The following is a 22,438-nucleotide window of genomic DNA, read 5'->3' as shown; positions in this document are numbered from 1 at the left end:
GGAAAGAGGGCACAAACAATATTGCGTGTCTCCTACTGCGAGCAATATGCCAACTACCCAATTGTAATGCACAAGAGATGCCAGACTCTTGAGTACTTTAGCAGTCAGCTACAGAGTGACTTTCTTCTCAGAAATCCCTTGCTTTATAAAGTTCCTTCCATTACCTACCATGGTCCTCTCTGGGAATTAGAGGACTAAGAACTCTACGAGTTCAGTGCAATTCCACACTGGTATCCTGAGAATACGTGTAATTTTGGTTCATTGTGGAACTGTTTTGACACCATCAGTGCTCTAAAATCAGCTGTTACCACAATATTCATGAAGTATTGATAGTAACAGCAACTTATCTATTTCTGCAATAATTAAGAGAGACTATTTTTATATATGTATACTAGCATATATCTTTTAAGAACTAAAAAAGCACACTTACACTTCAGCTAACAAAATGGACTTGGTAACACTGTTGCTGGAGTTCTCTTTCTGATAATTATTATGCACCACTAGCAGCAAAAAATATCACCTGCATCTCTTAGCTTCCTAACAGGGAAAGGTCTGTATGTGTGCAAGTAAAAAATAATAAGTAAGATCAGAACCGAACTGTTAAAAGAAGATCTGCATTGCCTTGGATGTTGAGGTTCACTTATGTAATACGAAGCATTAATGGGCACTGACTTGTTCCTGAAACTATAACCTGCACATTATATGAAAATAGAGACTTACAAGCAGTGAATGTTTCCCATGCTGTAAAATATTTGGATTGGTTAACAGCACCTAACGGGAAACAACCCGTTAACATTGTACCAGGAACACAGAACGGGTGCCTAACATTTCTAAAATAATGCCCGAGTTGTCCAAGATACTTGTAATTTTTATCTGTAAAGCTTCTGTGTGACAGTGTCTAGGTGATATAAGTTCATGTGATGTATATCTAATACACTTTTCCCAAAAAAGCCTGTTTAGCTGCTCAGGTGTAAAGGACATCACATGAAGTTATTAATTCCATATATTACGTGTGGTGGAATGATTAAACACTTCACAAAACAGTGATGAGTATGAAATAGTTCCACATATGACTATCTCTTTACAGCCCTCTCATGCACCAAGTCAGCAGTTCGCAGCCGTTCTCGGTGCATACACACAGGGCCAAGGGGGCTCTACAGAGAGCTCTGCACAGCCACGTCCCCATGCCTCCTCCCAGGCTAAGGAGCACTTTCCTGGCACGGACATGCAAACAGCAGAACTTTGCCCACAGGCTGCACAGCTGCTGCCACTGATGCTATGGTCATTTGCAGGCAAAGCAAAGATGGTTTGAATTTAAATTCTGGTAGGTTTGAATTAAATTTTTTAATTGTCCCCAACACTCTCAGCAGCTCAGTCCTGGGCTAATCTACACCTGGCAGGAGGGTATCTTTAAATAACAGCACTTGATTTTAATTTGGTATGAGGAATGTCAGAGTTCTGTTCTACCATGCCTCCCCTTTCTGCAGCAACCCTTGCCACTCTCTATCCCATCTGATCGTGTCAATGGGTGGCTGGGAAAGAAGCAGAAGGGGAGGAAAGGCACTTCAGAGTAGAGGATGGCAGACCTGCTGCAGGCAGGCATTCACCAGCAGCATTAAGAAAGCAGAGAATTCCTCTATACAAAAAAATCTTCTTCGAGGCAGTTTCTGACCGTAAATTCTCAAGATACTGCTTATATAGTGCCTGGAGGAACTGGACCTCATTTCACCTGACCAATTTGACCGAGGGATATCTCCGACTATAGAGGACCAGGTGTCCCCTTACTTAAAATATACACACCAAGTTCTAGCATCACCATGTCAAACTATTAATTTTGTTATGTTGCAACGTTGTTTACAGGCCCTGTTCAAGATCAGGGCTTCATTTTGCTATAGTCGCATATGTGACAACCATTATATTACAATCAAATACCCGACAGGCTAAGTAGACAGCAAAGAGAAAATGGAAGTAATCTCCAGTATTTTCATTTGACACAGGGCTTAATTTAATTGAGCAAGATCACTTGAAAGGTCTGTGGCAAAGCCATTAGTTGAAGGTAACTTAATAAGTAACAGTCATAACCATAGTCTGCTGTGCTGCAGTGTCTTTTATCTAAAGGCTTCTGAGTATGCCAGTCAGTATCATAACAGAAGCGAAATAGTAGCGCAAAGCAAAATTTGCTTCAAACAGAAGCAAAACAGAAAAAGCCAGTTTGAATCACTTAAACTTAGCTGATTTCTGTCCCAAGCCACACACTGTTCTACAAGTATAAGTAATTTATCTCAGTACACATAGTGAAATACTTTAAGGTACAAGTTTGTAAGAAAACCTCAAAACACACAAAACAAATCGTGAAAGCTCTCAGTTTTCTTTTGAAAGTGTTACTCAGCTCTTCAGGCCCTCTCTCCTGTGAGCTGTGTGCTTACCTGAAGGATAGGTTCACTGCATGGTTACGTCTTAAAGTTGCCATAGGATGAAGCGGTGACTGTCATTTTCCAACACTGTACAAGAAATTTAGAATATGAACGGAATTCGTAACTTCATTTGGTGTCTACAGCATTGTCTGGTGCCACAGAGCAATGGTATCCATATGAATGCATATCCAGAATGCATCCATAATACATAAGCACAGGTGATGGGTTATTTTGGTTTTGTTCAGAGATCTACCTTAACCTTTTACCATTTTTGTATATATATTTACAACACCAGCACACACAGTGTTTCTATTAACTTTAATATGACAAAAATAAGAGTTTCTCACCTCTCTGATCCCCTCTGCATGCAGCTTCACTTAAGCTATAATCCAAGGATATTGTATCTTCATACAAATGTATTGTGCAGCCCTTTTCACAGTACGCTGATTGCAAAATTCTCTACTTATTGAACAGCTGTAAAATATAGAAGAAATATTATTAGAATTCAAGTGACTAAGAGGAGAGGGAAAATGTCTGTCATTACTAATACAGTCTTTAGCTTCAGAAAAAACTTCCGTGGTTGTTTTACTTACCTGCCAAAAAACCAATTTTCCATAACCCACTCTTCAACTATCCCTATTGTCTGAATAGTTAAAGCAATCCAAGTCTATCACTGACAGAGGGGAACTACATAGTTACAGTGACTCCTGTGTACTCCATGGACAGATGAACTGGAGCAAGCTGTGACATTAGGAACCTATTATTTCAATGCAATTTCCTGAGAGAGAGCTGATCTCCTTTTAAAGAAATAACGTGAAATTACTCATTTCAGCTTTATCACTCATGCTTTCTGAAGGAGCTGCTCTTTTCTCAGGGCTTCATTTTTCATCCCTTCTGTCACCATAACCTAAATAACCTGTATTCCTTGTGCAACACACTGGTTCTAACGTCAGAAGTATGCTGAGCACTGTAATTCCAGTGCCAATGCTCAGTGGGAGCTGGGGACTCTTGGCAGTCCTTGTCACAGGCCCATTATGCTGCCTAACATTTCACTGTAGTTTATAAACTTCAGTGGCTTTTACGGATAGCAAAGCATTGTTAAAGCCATAGGTATGTAGTCACTGTGGTGGTCCTTCAGTCCACGGGGAAGCAAATTCTCTGATCAAATGCCTTTGAATGTTAAAAAAAACCAAACCTCATCTAATTTTAGTGTCATAAAACCTTTGACCCTCTCTGTATGATGGACGGTAGACAGCAATGTAACTGCAAAGAGTTTAGACCTGTTTTAGCTCGAAAGACTTTGATGTTTAAATGTGTTAGACATAAAAAATACTAAAAAAGCAGTGGGAAAGGTAATAGGGAGATGTTTTTTCTTTCCTCCCTATACTTAGCCTTCCTAGCCTTTAAAAATCCAAAATTCATCATTCCAAATTTGCAAATGAGGGAACAATCACATCTTATTTTCACCAGAGATAGACTCCTCTGGATGTAATGTAGAAATTGTAATAACAGGAATAATGCTCAGTTCTTCTCATCTAACTTAAGATGCATTTGCCTGAGGTCCCCCTTATGTTGGAAGAAGAGTCAGGCAGTCTCTGCGAGCAATTCACACATTTATTATCTCAATTGCCCTCTGGAGGTGGCTTTCTCCATAACCGATCTCAGGTGACTGCAGCTCTAACTTAAGATCCTCAGTTAAGTGCCTACAGTTAGGTGGAAACAATTTGGATGTGTTCCTTGCCCCCTGCCCCATGTGGCATTTCTGCAATCTCATAGCTGTGGATCACACACAAAGCAGAATTTCTAACTAATATAATGTAATACTTTGTTGTACAATTATTCATCTGTCATCTCCTGTAGAGATACAATTGGTGGGTGTCACTTGTACTACGGTGCTTGTTTATTTTAGAATTTGAGTAAAAAATAACATCCTTTGTACCAAGTAATTTGAAACAAAAAAGGAGGAGCTATGAATTCAAGCACAGTGCTTTGCGTTTCCTATTTTTCTCTGGCACTATGTGAGACATTAAAAAATCTCCTCACACAGCCCCCTGAAGTCTGTCCACAGCCAGGGATGAGTGCATGTAGGGGCAAGACTACACTAAGCTGAAAAACAATTACAGAACTAAATAACAAATCTTGGGACTTTTCATGCCTTAGTAACTTAATGACCATGAGGCACTTTCAGTGATGGGAAAACACAGGTACAAGCATTCCAGACAAATAAGGCCAACCTGTGCCAATCCTCCAGCACAAGGCAGATGTAAATATGGTAAATCCTCTTTCTCAAGCACATGCCTGCCACTGCAGCGCCCATGGCATCCAGTGCAGAATGCATTCCGGGGATACAAAAGAGGTACTATTGGCATTTCTCCCTTCTGCTGGGCTGAGTACGACTGGTGTTTGCAGGACAGATACAACAAAAGGCACCTCTGTGCAAGAAGTACATCTCTGCTGCAATAGAACCAGATAGACAGGATGACTTAGCCATTACTACAAAAGGCCAGAGACAAAAGGGTCTAAGGTGTGAGGTCCCAGTTCTGTGCCCAGTCCATTTGCTTATATCCCTCTTACTTTGTTCTTGCTGGAAATTTTCCCCAAGCCTTTTGGCTACTTGCTTGTCTGTTTATAAGCACAAAGCCAAAATAACAAGTAATTTACCATCCCTGCTGTCATTGTTCTTTGTATTCATCCATGCTCCATGTCTCAGACACCTTCCATACTGTACAGATCATCATACTGTATTCCTCAGTCAGAGCAGTAATATAACACATTATGTGTAGATGTGGTGCTTAGGGACATGGTTTAGTGGTGGACTTGGCAGTGTGAGGTTAATGGTTGGACTCGATGATCTTAAAGGTCTTTTCCAACCTAAATGATTCTATAATTCTATAAGATTGTAGCATGACTCACCAGACTGCATTTTCCTGCGACCTCTACCTGACCTGTCAAGGAGCCACTGTGCTCTACAGAATATGGTGTTAGTGAGACTCTCAGAAATCCAGGATGAGTATAAGTGAAACCCCAGAAGTCTCAAGATAAAACTACGAAGGATCTTCCAGAGCTCTTTGCAATGCAGCTCTTCCCAGGAGCAACAGTTCTCAGCACTGCATTATGCACATATCCAATAATACCTGTAACAGCAAGATGCACTGGGTCTACTGAACTAGAGCTCTTGTATTTCCTCTAGTGGTACCAATAGGTAGGCAGCCAACATACTATCACCTCACTTCAAGAAATAGTACCTCTCAAAGGGGATATTCTCTGGGAGTGATGTTACTATGTTGGCCAGTTAGTACTGGGAGAGGCGGTCACCACCGCCACTGGAGTACCTTTACTGGGGGACACGGCTTCCTGGAGGGACCCAGGTCAACATGGTGGTGAGTAAATGTTGAAGAGGTAGGTTGGGTCGGAAGGATTCTGCATATTCATGTAGCATACTAAATTCTGCTCTTGTGCCAGTGTAAAGTCCATCAGTATGTTATCTACTCAGTAGAGCTTCATAGCAACTTTCAAAGTATGTAGTAATATAAAAATCAGGGAACTCTAATAAAGGTACCTAGAACTAACAGAGATTTTTATTTTAATGGCCTTAGAATATTGGGGTAACTAAAACTGAGTTGTTACATAGGAATCTTAATTCTTTTACATGTTCTTCACATTTTCTCTCTTTTTCTCTTTCTCTCTTTCGCTCTGTTTGTTAACATTTACTTGTTATTACTGTACGTTGCTTGCAACTTGTGTATGTTACAGACTGTCACATTTTATTCTGTGAAGTTTTTCTCCAATTCCCATCAACCTGAGCTCCATGTTGGGCAGCCGAGGAGATTACAATAGTTCTTTAATGCAAAAGAACAAGGAATGTCACAGACTATAGGTAACTTCACTGAGGTTGTGACACAAAACCTGATGCGATGTATTAATGCAAAGAGTAAGTACTTGGTATGACAATAGAACTACTTAGTTAAATTACCTTCTTTTTTTTTTTTATTATTTTTTTCAGATAGTCTGCATGGGAAAAATTAATTTTCATTACTCTCCAGCAGAAAAAATTCCCAAACCTACCAATTTAGGATTTTTTTCACTACCATTTTGAAAAACAGTGATGCCCATGCTGATGCATCATTACTCATTTTCAAAGGTTTAAACCCATATTTTCTTTGCTGTTCTTCTCTATGCTATACTTCCTTCCATGCTCTCCAAACTGTAATTTTATCATTTCATCATCCTTTGTCTGTGATTTAATATATCTTCTCCATAATTCTTTTACTAATTTAATATAGTTATATCCCTTTCACTCTAAGGACCTGATTTAACAACAACAAAAATGAGCCCCTGCCCATGGGATCTGTGTTTCTTAAGCCTGCATGAGCCCATAAAAATTATTTTCTGTAGCCAAAGATGGTCTGGTACAGAAGCATAATTGTTATTTTGCTGAATCAGGTCCTGATCAAAGTATTTTGTTACAATCTCCTCCAATTACCCCCAAACACTACTTTGAAAGAATGACTAAAAAATAGCTTATAGACATTTGTGATTTTTTTTTATCTTAATCTTAATTGTCAGTAAATTCTATGTTAAAGCAGAAATCACTGTAGCCATGTACTAACTCAAGATAAGCATATTTTTCTCAGTGTGCAGTTCACTTACTTCCTGATTTGCTATTATGCTCTGACCCTCCCTTAATCAGTGAAGAAGCACAGCAGAGTTTAGATGGAGTCTAGTATAAAAAAATAAAGTGACTTATACTGATGCAATTGATGAGTGGCCAATGAATATTAATGTACAGTAAAAACTATCCAGGCAACTAAAACAGAAACAACTTGCTAACAGGAGTGAAATTTGAATTAGAGAGACTCAAGGGAGTAGGGAATTGAACTGTAAGAATTGCCTTTCCATGCAACATCTCAGAGAAATTTAGGGATATAAAGTCAATGGGTATTTTCAGATGCTGAGCAGCTCTTAAGCTCTCCACAAATCAGGCTAAATGTCTTTGGATACTTGGATTCTTACTCTTAACTTCATCATAATCATGTGCTTAGCACAAGAAGTACCAGGCAAAAGTGATGCTGCAAAAATAGGATGCAAAAAGGAATGCAAAATCTTTGCATTTTCTCTAGAATAAAGACAGCTGGAAAATTCTGTCCTCCACCAGCAACTATAGCAGCCTCACAGCTGCTCTACTTCCCACTTCCAGCTCATACACTTGTAGCTAAGAAGAGCTAGAGCACAGCAGTTCTCCACTCTCACCTTGGCATGCCTCCTCTGGTCCTGTACTATTCTGTCAGTAGCCCAAGAGACACAGAAAACCATCATACCAAGAGAGTTTCCCGTTGCCGACATGGTATGACAAAACTAACATTTGCCACATTAACAGCCCTTTTATATCACCAGAAAAGTGTGAGAGGACTGAAAAAAAGAAGAGTAATTAATTCATTCAATGGACAATGTACCATTACTTTCTTCAGGGATCTGGTTGGATTAAAGGTCTCTGCTGTGAGGGACCCTATGGAGATCCTCCTTCATAAGAGACTTCAGGCAGCTACTGTGCATGTTTGGGTTAGTGATGAGTTTAAAATGTGCAAATGAAAATGACGCTCAAGCTCTAAATGAGAACCAAAGGACACTCCCAAATTGGTCAGAAGTGGGAACATCCACAGACCATAAGAATGTCAATCCCAGGTTTGGGATCAGGGCTATAAGAGCAGAGTTGAGATCTAGACAAGCTTTAGATTCATTTTTAGGTGTACATGGGGTAGTAGCATGGAATGTAACTTTACTCAGACAAGGTCTCCCCAGCAGAAAGGTCTTCATCTTTTAAGCAACTTCCTTTCTCAGTTCTGTCCCTGTTTTGCACTCAACTGCTCCTACCTCCTTACTGCTTGTCAACCCCTTCTCTTGTAACAGGGCTGCAGAACCTTGAAGCCCCCCAAGTCTTTGTGGAATGGCAAATGGCTATTTGGGAAACTTGTAGGTACTCAAGCTGGGTCCTCGTCTCCTTTAATTCTTAAACAAGGGTAGCCGGGAGGAAGGCAGTCTGTGTTCTTCTGGAAGAGATTGCCAGTGACCTAATATAACCAAAGGAAATAGCACTGTCTCTTAATTGCTGTGTTTCTGATCTAAGGCTGAGAAGACTCCATCTTCTTTAGTCAAAGAATCTGCCGTGGTTCATGTAGCCAGATATTGACTTATGGGTCAATATGCACGGATACCATGCTATGAATTGTCGAGTTTCTCTCAGGCCTGTTTCAGTCAAAGTGGTTATGACCTACAGAAGTTCCTATAAGGACTGGAAAAGGCATTGGATTTCCAGTCATGTAAGGACTGAAAATGGTCTACCCTGAGAGCACCTTTCAACTCATCCAGACTCCAGTCTGGGGTAAGTGACCACTTCACAGGTCTGTAGACACACAGGAGACAAAGCCGGGGGGAAGGCAGCTTCAACCCCCAGAGGAAGCAGTGTGAGTCGGGACCACCCCTGGCCCACACAAAATTTCTGAAGACCTCTAAGATAAATAGGGTAGAACTTGTCTCTTGGCAGCTGTTGGAGAATAGCAGTGTTTGCTTAAGGGAAGAGGACCGGGGTAACTTTCCCAGTGTAGGAACCACTTCTGTACAAGTGCCACATTTCCAAGCATAGACTGAGGTCAATAAATATATCATACAGCTATGTCACTGATACTCTGAATGTAAGATGCAGTTCAAATAGGCAGAGATTCAGTGCCAAACTCTAGCTTATGATCAAAACCAGCAGCACTGGTAAAGTCACTATGACAGCGTGCTAACATTTGCTATGACAAAAGAGATGAGACATGCAGCAAGTACATGGGCAGTCTCTACTGTGCTTCTCCACAATAAGCAGAGTATATTAATGCAAAATCCAGCAGTTCTCCTAAGTTTGGTTTGGTTTTTTTTTTTCAGAATCCCCCCCATTTTGAAATTCAGTGTTTGATTGGAAACACCTGAGGCATTTTAATAGTTCTTTTCTGCAAATGGAGATATGTGAGACAGGAAAAAAAGGAAGTGGAAACCACACAAATGAGGTAGTTGCAAAGCAAACAACTCACCTGGGAGATTTGCTGAATACTTTCTTTAGCCTCTCAGCCAAATCTCTGCAGGAGAATGTTTAAAGCTGGTGCATTTAACCAGGTATTCACAGATAGGACAATTATAGAGATAAGGTGCCAAGCTGAGAATCAGAAGATTTTGTTGTAAATAACCTCTTACATAGCAATGGGCAAGTCACTTTACTGCATGGTAGTTTTACCCCTTTGTAAACCAAAGATGATAACATTGACTTTTCTTCATGAAACAGAACCTAAAACCCCAAAATTGCTGTACAAGCCTAACTGAGATTCTGCTAGCAGAGATGGAAAGACTCATGTGAATTCGGTAGGCCAGAATCAAGCCTTAGAAGTTTTAAGCACCTAGAAGTAGTTGTCATTGGTACAACTTGACTGGTAGTCACCAGCCAGTAATGTTTCAGTAGTTTTGCTTTATCTGGCATTCTCTCTAACCCAAGGTCAATCTTGGAAAAACCAAACACACAAACTGAAACTTGAGAAATCAACCTAAATTAACATAATTTCCTTCCACCTTTAGAGCTCATTCCTGAAACTGTTCAGCATGTAGATCTGCTAATGAAAATAATGGGAAGTTCTAACTGTGGGCTGATGACATCAGTGATGTTTTCTTTATTCCCACAACAGACTAATCACATATTAAATATTAAGTGATTGCCAGGTCCTGCCTTCAGAGAATTAGGTGCTGCAGACAGTGATTTGGAACATAACTACTCTACTTAACACTTACTTAATATACACCAGCAATAGATGCAGTCTTCTGTGCTGGTAATTTCTCTGCTTCCTAAATATTTAGCAAAATTGCCATTGTGGATTAGCATTGCTATCCAGAATGTGATCCCTAAGGCATGGCCCATGCATGGAATGTTCAAGGGACATTAGAAGGACAGTTCAGTGACTTGTCCATGTTTCCAGCTACTCTGTTTGCTTTCTATTGAATAGAAATAAAATAATGAGGTTGTGGATTTTCAACAACAACTATAGAGAAGAATTCATCAGTGCTAAGGGACCCTGAAGAGGCTGCAAGAGCAAGTTCCAGCTCAAGTTGCTAGGGATGTATAATGCAATTTAAGAAATTAATTCCAAGAAGGTCAATTTTCTTGTCATTCAAGCACAAACAGAGCCTGCAAGCTGCTTCCAAAAGGGTCAGTGGCTGTTACCAGTGAGCAGCCTGACCCGCAACCACTCTGCTCAGAAGTGTTCTGAGCTCCAGAAATGGACCAGCGCACTCTCCCTCACTAACAGTTTAGTTTGCAAACCCAGGCTCAGGTTTAGCAGTGGGAGTCTCAAAGGTTTCAATGCAGAGCTCTGCTGACAGAGCTGCCTCCATCATTTCAGGATTAGAGCCATCAGTTTGTAGCGGTAGAGGCTTATGAAGAAGCCCAGTTCTCTGCTCATCCCCATAAGGACAGCAGCTCTCCCCAAACAGAGTTAAGTGATTTTTAAATCAACAGCTCAGTACCTGCAATGTCACAGTTACTATGGCAGCCATGCCAGGTTTTTATGCAAAGAGTGGTACTAAATAGCAGTGAGTATTATGAACAGAAAGGGATTGCACATCAGTGCAACTGTAAAACTTTAGAATCCTATTGAAATTAGAGTCTACAAGTATTAAAATGCACCTATAGTTTTTACCATTTTTTTAAATGTGTTGAGAGACCTAATTATTTCATTGCTCACAAAACAAAAGGTTACTACTTCCCTCTTTGAGGAAATAATTGGCTAATTCTGCACAGAAAAGAAAGGTGGCAGAGCTGAGATCTGCGGAAAAGACTGTTTATGTTGTGACAAACCAGTGGCATCTAAAGAAAAGAAAACTAAAGGCATAGAATGCAATTACTGGTGCATGGATTGCACAGTATGTGTCATATACATCTCTGTGTGTGCGTGTGTGTGCATATGTGTGCAAAGCAACAAATATAACCTGAAAAGGCTTTTACCTACGACTCATCTACATTGTCCATCTGGAACCAGAAGATTGAATCATATCTCCAAACCCTACCTAATGTATTTTTTTCTTTTGGGCTTGTTTTATTCCTTGGCTTCAAAACCACTGAAAAATAAATGACAGTATCATGTAGCGTTCAGAACAAGCTAGTATGCGAATCTGGAAGAGGCACTGAAATTAAGTCTATCCGTTGAGTTTGTTTTTCCTTAAAGACTTGCAGGATCACCCATTGCCTTACAGTGTCTAAGTAATAAGCATTGTGCAACCGAGGTGTAGGATGCTGCTAATACCACTCAGTTAACATATCTCAGCATTTGTGAAACTTCAGAAAGCACATTTCGACTTTTTTCCTGCCTTCAAACAAAATACTCATATCAAGCTGTGCCATATTTCGAGTATATTCTCAATACACTAATTTGCACTTTAAAACCCTAAAATAAATCCTACACTAAATAGCACTTTAAATTGTTTTATAAATGTCAAACAAGTCACACAGAGAAAACATACTATTCTCAGTCTATCCTCATGGGAATGTGTGGAGCAAAATGGGCAAATCTGACAACATATTTTCATTATTTACAGCCGAGAGTAAATTTTACTCTATCTATTTTCCAAATTCATGGCCTGCTGTAGTGTTTTCTATATGGAGTGTCCTCTGCTGGCATTGCAAATACTGTATGTGTTTCAGAGAAGAACATCAGAAAATGGATTGCTTTTTTTAAAATCCACATTCTGCTGTCATATTTCCATACGTAATGTACTCTGTGTGTCTAAAACATGTACAGCCATTCTGCATGACTGATACCAGAAATGCTATAAAACAATCTGGGTAAATTTTGGGGAGGGGAAGAACAGGAATTTTCCCCTCAGTAAAATTGCACACAGGTATAAATCAGTACAAACAGAATATACTCAAATACTAAAACACAACTGACAGTCCACTGCCTCTCCAAAGCTCTGAGCGACAGTAGGCTTCATGACAAACAGGTCATTCATGCACCATCTGATGTCATGCAAAAGCATAACCCGATTTCTAACCGCAGTCTTCTGCTCGCAGGACTAGGAACCAATGCACGCCCGTTTCTGAAACTGCCCCTCTATGTGGAAGTACAGGTGGCTGCTGTTACACCTAACGTGATCACATTTTGTTTCTCCTCCCAGTTAACAGACTTTATTTTATTTTGGTGCAGTGCACATGAATGCAGTGTCTAGGACAGATGTGCTACCTTTTATAGTGTCGCTATAGAACTCTTTAGCTGTGAACACTTAATTTGCAGCTGGAACGCTAATAAACAGTGCATAGTGTTTCAATAGCCTTCTGCTTATATGTTTGAAGATTCGAAACTGAATGGTGAGGTGGCCAAGGCGGCGCTGGCAAACGAAGACTGTCCCCACATAGACCAGGCTATTACGCCTGATGAGGGCCTGCCCTTTACCCGCTCTGGCACTCGGGAGAGATATGGACCCTGCTTCCTCTTATCAACCGGGGAATATCCCTGCCCGCCTGATGGAGGAATAAGAAAGGGTATGTAGCTGGGGTCCTGTAACCATGTAGTTAGCAACCGTTTTAAATAAATCAGAGAAAGTCAGCCGTAGTTGTAGCACGCAATAGTGCGCTTGCTGTAGAGATGCACGTTTGGGCTGGAAACCACCACCTGATGTCTGCATTTGGAGTTTCTAACCTATTTCTTTCAGAAAGAAAAGCCTGAGGAGCTGTAACTACCCCATGCAGCTATGCTAGGCAGTCCAGTCTTCCACCCCAGCTGGTGCAGTAAGCTTTGGTGGAGGATGCTCTACAATGTCCTTAAATTAGCCCATCCTCCAAGAAGAGGCTAATTAACATTTCATAGCAATGAAGGTTTGCCACTTGGAAAGCTCACAGATCTTACCAGACTGAGGAGCACAGACTTGGAGGTGGCAGACAGAAAAGAGAAAACACAAAACCAAAACATCCTCCAGAAATATGAAATGATTATTTGGCTACCTTAACAGAGCACTAAAAAAAATTATTTGGATAGTCATAGCTGCTTAGTTCAACAGAGAAAGAGAAGCGTACAAGAACATCTGTTAGTACAGGTGTCTTACAATTGGAAAATAATCCATCTGAAATCACTATCCTTTCATAAATAAATCATTACCAGTTAGTTTCTCAGACTTCTGACAACTACAGATCTCTCAGAAGTAACTGCATTTTAGTTTGCTAATGGTCAGAATAATCTATTTCGCAACAGAAGTCAAATCAAATGAAAAAAACCTTCCCTTCTTAGAATAGGCTGTTTTGTTTAAACAATTTAACATGAGGAAACCATACAAACCAAAATTAGAGTTTCATATATATGCATCAAAGTTGACAAGGAATGGGAAAATTGGAAAAGAAATCTCTCTCTTCAAATCAGTGTTTATCACTGATGTACTGTATATAGTATATGATATAGTCAATATTTTAAAACTGCAAAGATTGTACGATGTAACCATACACTGAGTATGGAGTATAGAATTCCCATGTGCCATTGTATGATGGGCAATAGTTACAGTAAATGCCAGTTATAGATAGTGTATGTATTTATAAGTTTAAAGCTTATCATCAACAAAGATATAGTTAGACCACAAGACTTTCATATGAAAGTATATCCTCTAAAATTTACCTTTGTAGCAAAGTGTTTTACTTGATTCTGTATTGGATAAGCATTGGCCGCGTTCATTCAGCCTGGGCGAGTTAGGGTGGTTCCAGTGGATCAGGGGAACACTCCAAATGGCACATCCTTTGGGATGAGGAATGTATGGTTTTCACGATGCACTGCAACCGCCTCTCGTTACTGAATGAAACAGAGGCTGGTTGGCTAAAGAGTAATATACGTCAGCATATTGTTGGCCTGTTTGAAACACGTTGAGAGCATCTTAATTGTTGTTCCAACAGAATTTCATCCATAGTTTGTGCAACTCTCTGTACACTTGCTGAGCTGTTTACGTGCATGTCTGAAAAAGAGGGGGGGGATGAGGGGGGGGGAGGGGGGGAAAGGGAGTGCATGCAATTGTTTTTTTTTTTTTTTTTTTTATGCTGAGAATGAAGGAGTAGTATCTCTATAGCAACACAATAAATTCTATGGATTTTGCTGCCTTTTCCCCCCTCCCATCCCCAAGGATACCAGAAACCTTAATTTTGCCTGAGGTCAAAATGCATGAAGTAGAAGGGAGACGTGTGCGTGAGTGTATGACGGAGACATAGAAAATCCCTCCCACTGATTCTTTTTTTTTTTAGGGTACAACCATGTTGCTGCCTGTAGGATCAATTACATAGCCTGACCATCCTTGAGAAATGATGATTTAACTTTTTTTTAATACATGTATTTTTTAAACTTGTTCCGTACTTCAATGGCTTTCCGAGTCTTGTTGCAAGCGATACTACTCTCGGCATGTCTGTGCATGCAGATGCTATTGAACTGGCTACAATGTTGACCTCATTCTTAGTCCATTCTGTCATTGATCCAATGCTGTACTTTGCATTTTTCTTTTAAATGAAGGTTACGAAATGTCACGGAGCCTTAACAGCATAGCTGGCATAAGTGGAAAAGCGATAGGATTATCCTCAGTGTCTGCGCCCTACAGCTCTCCTAGTCCAGTGAGACGTTCTTGGTCTCCCATCCCATCTATTTTGTAGCATGGATCAGTAGCAGAGAATGGTCTAAAAAGCTTTATTTTCAATTAGCCTATGCTATGTTGCATATAATCCAGGTGACTAAGTCTGAAGATGCAATGTCTCACAGTAGCACCTGCTGGGAACGGTGTTACTACTGATGCTAGGTGACAACACTCCTAAATAGCACTCAGATGACAATAGGCAGGCATTTATGTAATACTGGTGGGCCATACATGCTGCATGGTATCAGTACATAGGATGAAGGGTAGATGCACCAGATAGTTTCCTTCCTGGTGCATCCTGCTAGTATATGCTTATTTTGGCTAATGGTGGATCTACTGGCTCTGTATGGAATGGGTTAGGCATTTAGTCGATGCTGAAACGTGCCAACGATGGAAGATTTTGCTTTTCTCAGGATATTTTTGAGCCATAGGAACCCTGCAGGAGTTTGAGCAAACAAGCACAGTAGGATGAAACTTTGCATGGGCGCCTATTTTGAGCTGAAAGCAATACTCAGACACACTGTAGAGAGGTCTCGGTCTGGCTGACTGCATGGGAAAAAAAAATCCTGTTGAAGAAGAATATGGCTGCCTCTGCATGTAGCTATTTCACCTTTTCCTCCTTCCTTTAAAACTAAGATGCCAAGCTTGATGTGAAAAGCGCAGGAAAGAAGCTCAAGTACTGATTGTATTCTTTACATGCAGATCTTTGCAAAGAAAGTCCAGTCATTGCTAAATATATGCCAACAGAGGCAGTCAGAGTGACCTGACAAGGCGAGATGGAGATGAACATTGATGGCTAATAAACATCTGTGTGGAACTGTGCAGGCATAGAAGACCTTCTCATTTGGACAAAGTTAACTCGCTCCATGCAGGTTTTATGGATGATTCTTTGCGGTTTTGGAGTTGTACTAGAGATGCAGGCTTTTTCTACGGCCAAAATGTAACAAAACTGTAGAAGATCCTTTTTTTTTTTTTTAATCTATTTTTTTTGTTCCATAGCATGAATTGCATGAAGACAAAAAGTAAAAAAAAAAAAAAAAAAACAAAACCAAGAAACACTGCAAATGTATGATTAAGGAGAAAAAAAATCAAAGTTATATATTTTCTTTCAAAGCTCTTTACTTTTACATACATTGTTGTAGCCAAAATGTAAAACATTATAAAACTGTACATTTCTTTGCTATGGATCGCTTCTTTTTGTATACAAGATACAGAGTAATGGTTTTAAAAAGTGCAATCAGGCAGTCATCGGTCATATTGACCACGCCTTCACAGTTCATCACACCAACATGGAAATCAAGAACTTTTAATCCAACTAGAAGTGTATAAAAATAAGAAAAACTTTTTCCTGTCTGTTTTTGTTGGCATGCTTGTGACACATGGGACCTTCCTTCGGACCTGACAGTAACAGCTGATCTAGATTTAATTTTCCAGGTCTGGTTATGTTGTATTTTATTGATGTATAGATCAAACGTAAAGACCCTTCATAAATTGTTCATATTAAGTAATCAGTATGAATTTTAAACAAAAGAGGTGTTATTTTAAAACTGGGACTTATAGTACAAAATCAGGAAAATACTCAAGTATAAATCGTCTCAAAGTTTAAGAAACAAGACAACAGCATTGTATGCAATTTAGTACTGAGTAAAATGCATGCACAATGTTATGCAAAACAATTCTAGCATGAAATAAATTTTGTATCATGGTTTCAGTGCCTGCTGTATAGTGTAAAGGGGAATCCTTTTCTGAAGCTATCAGGGGTTTCCAGAGACTTGCTTCTAAAATCTTGAATAAATACAGTGTTCTCAACAGAAATGTAGGCGAAAAGCTTGGTATTGCTTTGGTTCTACAACGCTAATTTTGGTTAGTAGATAATAAATGAAGCCTGCAAACACTTGATACAACCGATGTCTGAAGAATTCACATCATTAGTAATTTTAAGAGGGAAGAATAAAAAACCCTATAATTACCTAGGTATCTTCCTTTTCCCTTCTCAACAATAATAAAAGTTTGTCTTTTTAGCTGACTAAACGAATTCAGTTTTTCTTACTTTTTTGGGCCTCGTCCTTCACTGAGCAACAGCAGTCCACCTGATACGAAACTCAGAAAGAAATACAGGTGTCTGAGTCGCACTTTATTTGCCACACAAAACATGCAGCAGTAAAACCAAGAAACACAATGGGATTAAATTTCATTTTAGATCCTACAAATAACAATGATGGACTATGTGTCAACGGCAAACTAATTGCTTGAACATTTTTGGTAAAGTACTTCTATAAGGAAGGATACACCTTTATCCTCATGCAAGGAACTTCAAAATTGCTGGCAACCTTCTAGACAAGGTATGGCATCTGCGACTACTGATGAAAATGGAAAAGTAAAGGAATAGAATCCCTATGGTCTGGAGGAAGTAGAGATTAACCCCCCAAAAAACAGAAGAAACACTCATGGCTCTGGTAAGTGCTAAATTATAAACCAAAAAAAAACCCAAAAACCAACTGCAGCTAGACCTTGTCTTCACAGAACTCTACTCCAAAAGGAAAAATCAAGGAAGACCTCAAGCTGTGTTTTAGGAATTGAAGAAAGGCTGATAATCTGAATTTGTATGTAATTAGCAAACTCCTCTGTAGTCCTTGATGTAGCATTATGTACTTGATTTCTACTTCAGTTGACCATCTTTTCTCCTGAGAACTATTTTTCTTCACTGTTTCTATGCTGTTATTCTCAGCTGATAAATGGGCAATTTCTTACTTCCAGAGATAAAATCCAGGTTAATCTGGGATCCAAAAGTTGCCTAATGAACAACGTTTCCTCTTATAATGTATTAAGAACCCAGAAATAAATTTATCTGCCCAATTTTTTATTTAACACTAACTCAAGGGCCCAGCATGAAGGCTACTCAAATTCTCCATTACCATAAGGAATACTAACGATTCAGCCCAGTAAATCCCACATAGGTCTTCCCCTTTCACTGCGCTTTGCATATGTAAGAGCCTTAGCTAACAGGTTGGGTACATATGCCCTAAGGCAATTGTCATTCTGTGCTACTTTTTACATCTACCAGTCACATTTTCATTTAGGTACTCCTCTCAGCTTATTCTGATTTGAGGTAACCATGTCTTCTGGGTGACTTTTATATACCCTTCAGAAACAGGACAGTGCTTCCCATCCATCGCCCTTCAGGAGATGCTCTAAAGCTTAAGGTCCATCTGACCCCAGAGTTCCCCTTGCACAACAGTGGCAGCTCTGACAGCAGAGAGAAAGAAGGAGACAACTGGAACGTTTCAGGAGCTGTTGCACCAAATCCTGACACTGACTGCTAAGAGAAATTTACCACATCATCCCACCTGCCTTACATTTAAGGAGCTTTTCCTGAAGTATTATGATTAAAACATTAGTTCCTTCCAGCCTGCCCACTCCCACCACAGGGGCTATACATCTTGACTAAAGCATTCAACTACACATGTGGCTAGATTCTGACCTCAGGCTTGCAATAATGCCACCGACTACTTCTGACTCCACACCATCGTAAGTAAGAGCAGAAGCACGTTCTGTACTTCAGTAACACTGTGCTGGTTTTCTGCTGGAAATGAACATCCGTGTTTCCTCCTCTGCAAACTCAGCTTTCGGCAATGGAGCCCCAGCTATAGGACCCAATGCTGGTCCTGCATCTGAACCCTATGGCAATTAGTGGTTTATTACTTGCTAATATTAGAAGCACACCTCAACCATACCTTCTACACACATAGCTTTTCCTCTGACTGCATGAAGGTACTCATTTTTTCTGGACCATCCTGATGTGTGAAACTGTCTCCACAACTACAATTTCAGACATCAAGGAGTTGAGAAGCGGCTTCTGTTCTCTCAGTCCAACAAAAAATCTAGCTAATACCACTGTGATAACAGTCAAGCGCAGCAGCCATTAATCTGGATAAAGTGATTTTTCACATAAATTGCCTTCTCTCTCCTTAAAGTTTCAGGGCCAGAAAGAAAATACATCACTGAAACAAATGGCTGCTAGGACAAATGAGCAGACTGAAATACAGAAGAGAGCAAGCAGGGCTAAGGCAAGGGCATTCAGAAAGGAATTGAGCACACAGCCGCTTATGAAAAAGACATCCTGAAGAAAAAACAAATGCAGTTATTACCCTACCACTCTGCATATCCTATCCTTCAGACCAAGGCAGCCTACTTGTCTGCTTTCCATATATACCCTCGAAGCATCTTTGTCTGAGCTCACACAGAAACTAACTTCACTTAATGAAAATGTGCTTGAATTATGCAGGTTATTTTTAAGTCACTCACTTATTTGAGTTTGGGTGTAAAATACCTTGTCTGTTCAGAAGTCCCAAAATCTCTGCATTCATCTAGGACTGTAAGTGCAACATTTCTCTCTTAGGGCAATATAAATGCTTATTTACTGCAAGAACAGTATTTGAATGAAAATTGAACTTCAATTTAGAAAATGCATCCAGAACTGCACCTCTTGACTTTCTTTCCTTATCTGACAAAGAAAATGCTTTAAAACTAAATGCATTCATCTGCCCCCATGGAAAGATATATTTTCTGGTTCAGGCTAACAAAGTCAGGTTTTCAACCCTCAATGAATAATAACTTGAGCATTTAAAAATGCAAGTACATACGCTCAAGCATCTCCAGGTACTAAATATTAAGAGCGCATGCTCCAAGGCTTCCATTGGTTTCTCTACTGCCCAAGGAGCACAGGTTAGAGATTCCGTAGTCAGCAAAAGGCAAAGTACCGCAGTTGTATGAGCAGCGTTACCTGCACAGCTTCCGGACCCAAAGGGCTTCGTAGGGACAAAACAGCCTATGCAGAGGCTGCTGACCGTGAGTCACACCAGCACAAACAGGAGATACATGTCTTGGGCCCAAGCAAATAAGCTCAGTAGGAGCCCTGCTTTGCGGTGACAGTGTCAGTGCAAGTGGGTGACTGTAGAAGAGGCGGCAGTAGCACAAGAGGTGGGAAATGAGGAGGACACAGGATGGTTCTGGAAAACGGGTTATGCAAATAGAAGGGAGGGGAGCATATGAGGAAACAGTAATCAGTGAGGGGGGGAAAGAAGAGGAAGGAGAGAGGGAAGTAGTAGCAGTGAGGCTTACCTGAAAAAACATCAAGGACCACTAGCCTAGAAGGTAGAGCCTGGGTCTGGGACTCAGAAGACAGGAATTTTATTCTTGGTTCTGCTGTGGACATGCTGGGTTATCTTTGTTGGGCCATTTCAAATTTTTATGCCTCAGCTTCTGTTTCTGTGACATTATTCCCTTTTTAAAGCATTCTGAGGTCAAAAGAGGAAAACCAGTATTTAAGTAGGAATATTTATTATAATCTATCTACTCAGAATTAAGGCACTAGAGGAGAGAAGCATCACTCCGTTATTTAAAAGATGCCATGTTTCCTTGTCTGCCGAAGAGCACAATGTCCCTGCAGGAATCCCTTTTCTTTTGTACTTTAAAGCAGAGGATTATTATGGAAAATGATTAAGCACCCACACAGTTAAAATTACAGAGCGTCTTCATTACTGATTGGCAACTCCTCTGCTGCCCTAATTTAGGCACCACACGTCTTCATGCATTCAAATCAGTAGAAACAAAACAAAAGCTAAACTCGTTTGACATTTGCAGCAAAAATCTGAAATCATGTCAGAACATTAAAAATCTCCCAATTCTCAGGTCCCACTTCTAAATATAAAAAAATGTAAAAATGCAGTCTTACAGAAAACTGTTCACATATATTTAAAAGATTATGTTAATCAGGGAGTATTGGAATCACACTGATTTGAAATTCTGCAATTTCCACTGACAAAGTCTTGATCCCTAAACCCTGCAGACAGAACTCCACCCAAGATTGCTTTATATCTGAATAACAAGGTGTTCCATAGGCAAAGCAACCTGGAAATAGATGAGAAAGATGAAAATTAGTCAAGAGGTTAGCCAGCACAGGAATTTGAATTAGACTCAACCCCCTCCCAACCTACAAAGGCTCGTCTGAAAATGATTTGAAATCTGACAGGTCGCAAAATAAAAATGCCTGAGGAAGTTTTGCAAAATAAACATCACCTCTGAATTTTCTCATGCCCACAGTTAGCTTTTATTCGGGAATAATTCCTTTATTGCTTTTGTTCCTAATCAAGCTGAAAAATATGTTCTCCCAGTACTCTAAATTTATGCTTCCTCACTCTCCCACAAGGTAACACGTGGTTATCCAGGTCGTGATTCAAATACAGAGACCATTTTCATTGCTGAGTATTTTCAGTCACATACTCTCTTTCCATGTTCTACAGAGGCATTAATGAGTAAAAACTGCCTCTGTGTTAAAAACAGGTGAATGTAGAGACAACTGACAGATGAATCTGAATGAAATGCACAAACAGCTAAAGAATGTGCCTTACTTCAGTCCCTTCAACCTCTAAATAGGTTACAAAATAACAACGGCTTTACACATGCAGTTTCTCCAAATTAACTTCAAAGGCACATATGGTAAACACCTCCCTTTACAGTTATTTTTTGGGACATTCATCCAACAGAAGGCCATTTCCACACAACAGAAGCATTTTAATTCAAGGCTATTAAATCATTCTTTCCAACATGGAGCAAAACATTTAAGACCAGCATCTATCAGGAATTAAGAATAGCACAAAAGCTAAAAGAAAAGAACAAAGCATATACAACCTCCTTTTTTGCACATAAATCAACACTGATATGTCAAAAGTCCAAATGTCCATTTTTGTCAGCTAGAATTTTCAGCAAATTCAGTATAAGCTCTACTTTTCTACTGTGCACGTTTTTAAGTGATATCAAAACCGCACAAGATGATTCTTTACCACAGACTGCATCCATCGCCAGCCTTTGGGAAGGGAAGACTTATGTTTAGGAAGACTTATGTTTTCCACTTCAGTATTTTCTTCTTCCCTTTTCAGAATTTTCAGCTGCTCTGAACTATAAGCTGGTAGTAAATAACACAAGCATAACTCAAATACTGATGAAAAACTCTGGAGCCGTTTTTAAGAAAATACCTAGCTAAAAGAAAAAGCACAAGACTTGCCATATGCTGTAAAAACATCAAAATTGCTAAGAGAACACAGGGGACTTTTTGGTGAAAACATAACATCGCAATTTCAGTCACAAAGATCTGTCATCATCTTGATTTCTAATACACGGGAAAAGGAAGTGGAAGTCCCAAAATTACTTAAGTGTTGTTTAAACCAGATTCAGAGTTCATGGAATTTAATGGAAAAAATAGTAAGTATTTGATTAAGTGCTGGACTAGGTGACAGGCCTGATCTAAAGATTTCTGAGACTGGAAGGTAAGGACAGATGTTGCTGTTCCAACTGAA

General features: G+C 39.7%; 1 protein-coding gene across 4 annotated transcripts in view; it reads left to right on the top strand.

Annotated features, from left to right (window-relative positions):
- Positions 1 to 16,095, top strand: part of KCNC1 (potassium voltage-gated channel, Shaw-related subfamily, member 1) — a 112,693-nt gene extending 96,598 nt beyond the window's left edge. The window contains exons 3-4 of one of the 4 annotated variants that reach the window (XM_009892013.1): positions 12,781 to 12,969; positions 15,786 to 16,095. In XM_009892013.1, coding sequence (XP_009890315.1) covers positions 12,781 to 12,969; positions 15,786 to 15,850 — 254 coding nt within the window. In that variant the 3' untranslated portion in view covers positions 15,851 to 16,095. Of the gene's footprint in view, positions 1 to 12,780; positions 12,970 to 14,965; positions 15,103 to 15,785 lie in introns of those variants that run through there. The other 3 variants (XM_009892015.1, XM_009892012.1, XM_009892014.1) reach the window with 3 other exon arrangements.
- Positions 16,096 to 22,438: the final 6,343 nt, after the last annotated feature.

The sequence above is a fragment of the Charadrius vociferus genome, unplaced genomic scaffold (assembly GCF_000708025.1).
Source record: "Charadrius vociferus isolate BGI_N301 unplaced genomic scaffold, ASM70802v2 scaffold179, whole genome shotgun sequence".
Lineage (NCBI taxonomy): Eukaryota > Metazoa > Chordata > Aves > Charadriiformes > Charadriidae > Charadrius > Charadrius vociferus.
The sequence above is the reverse complement of the archived record's forward strand: the minus strand, read 5'-3'. Positions and strand labels throughout refer to the sequence as shown.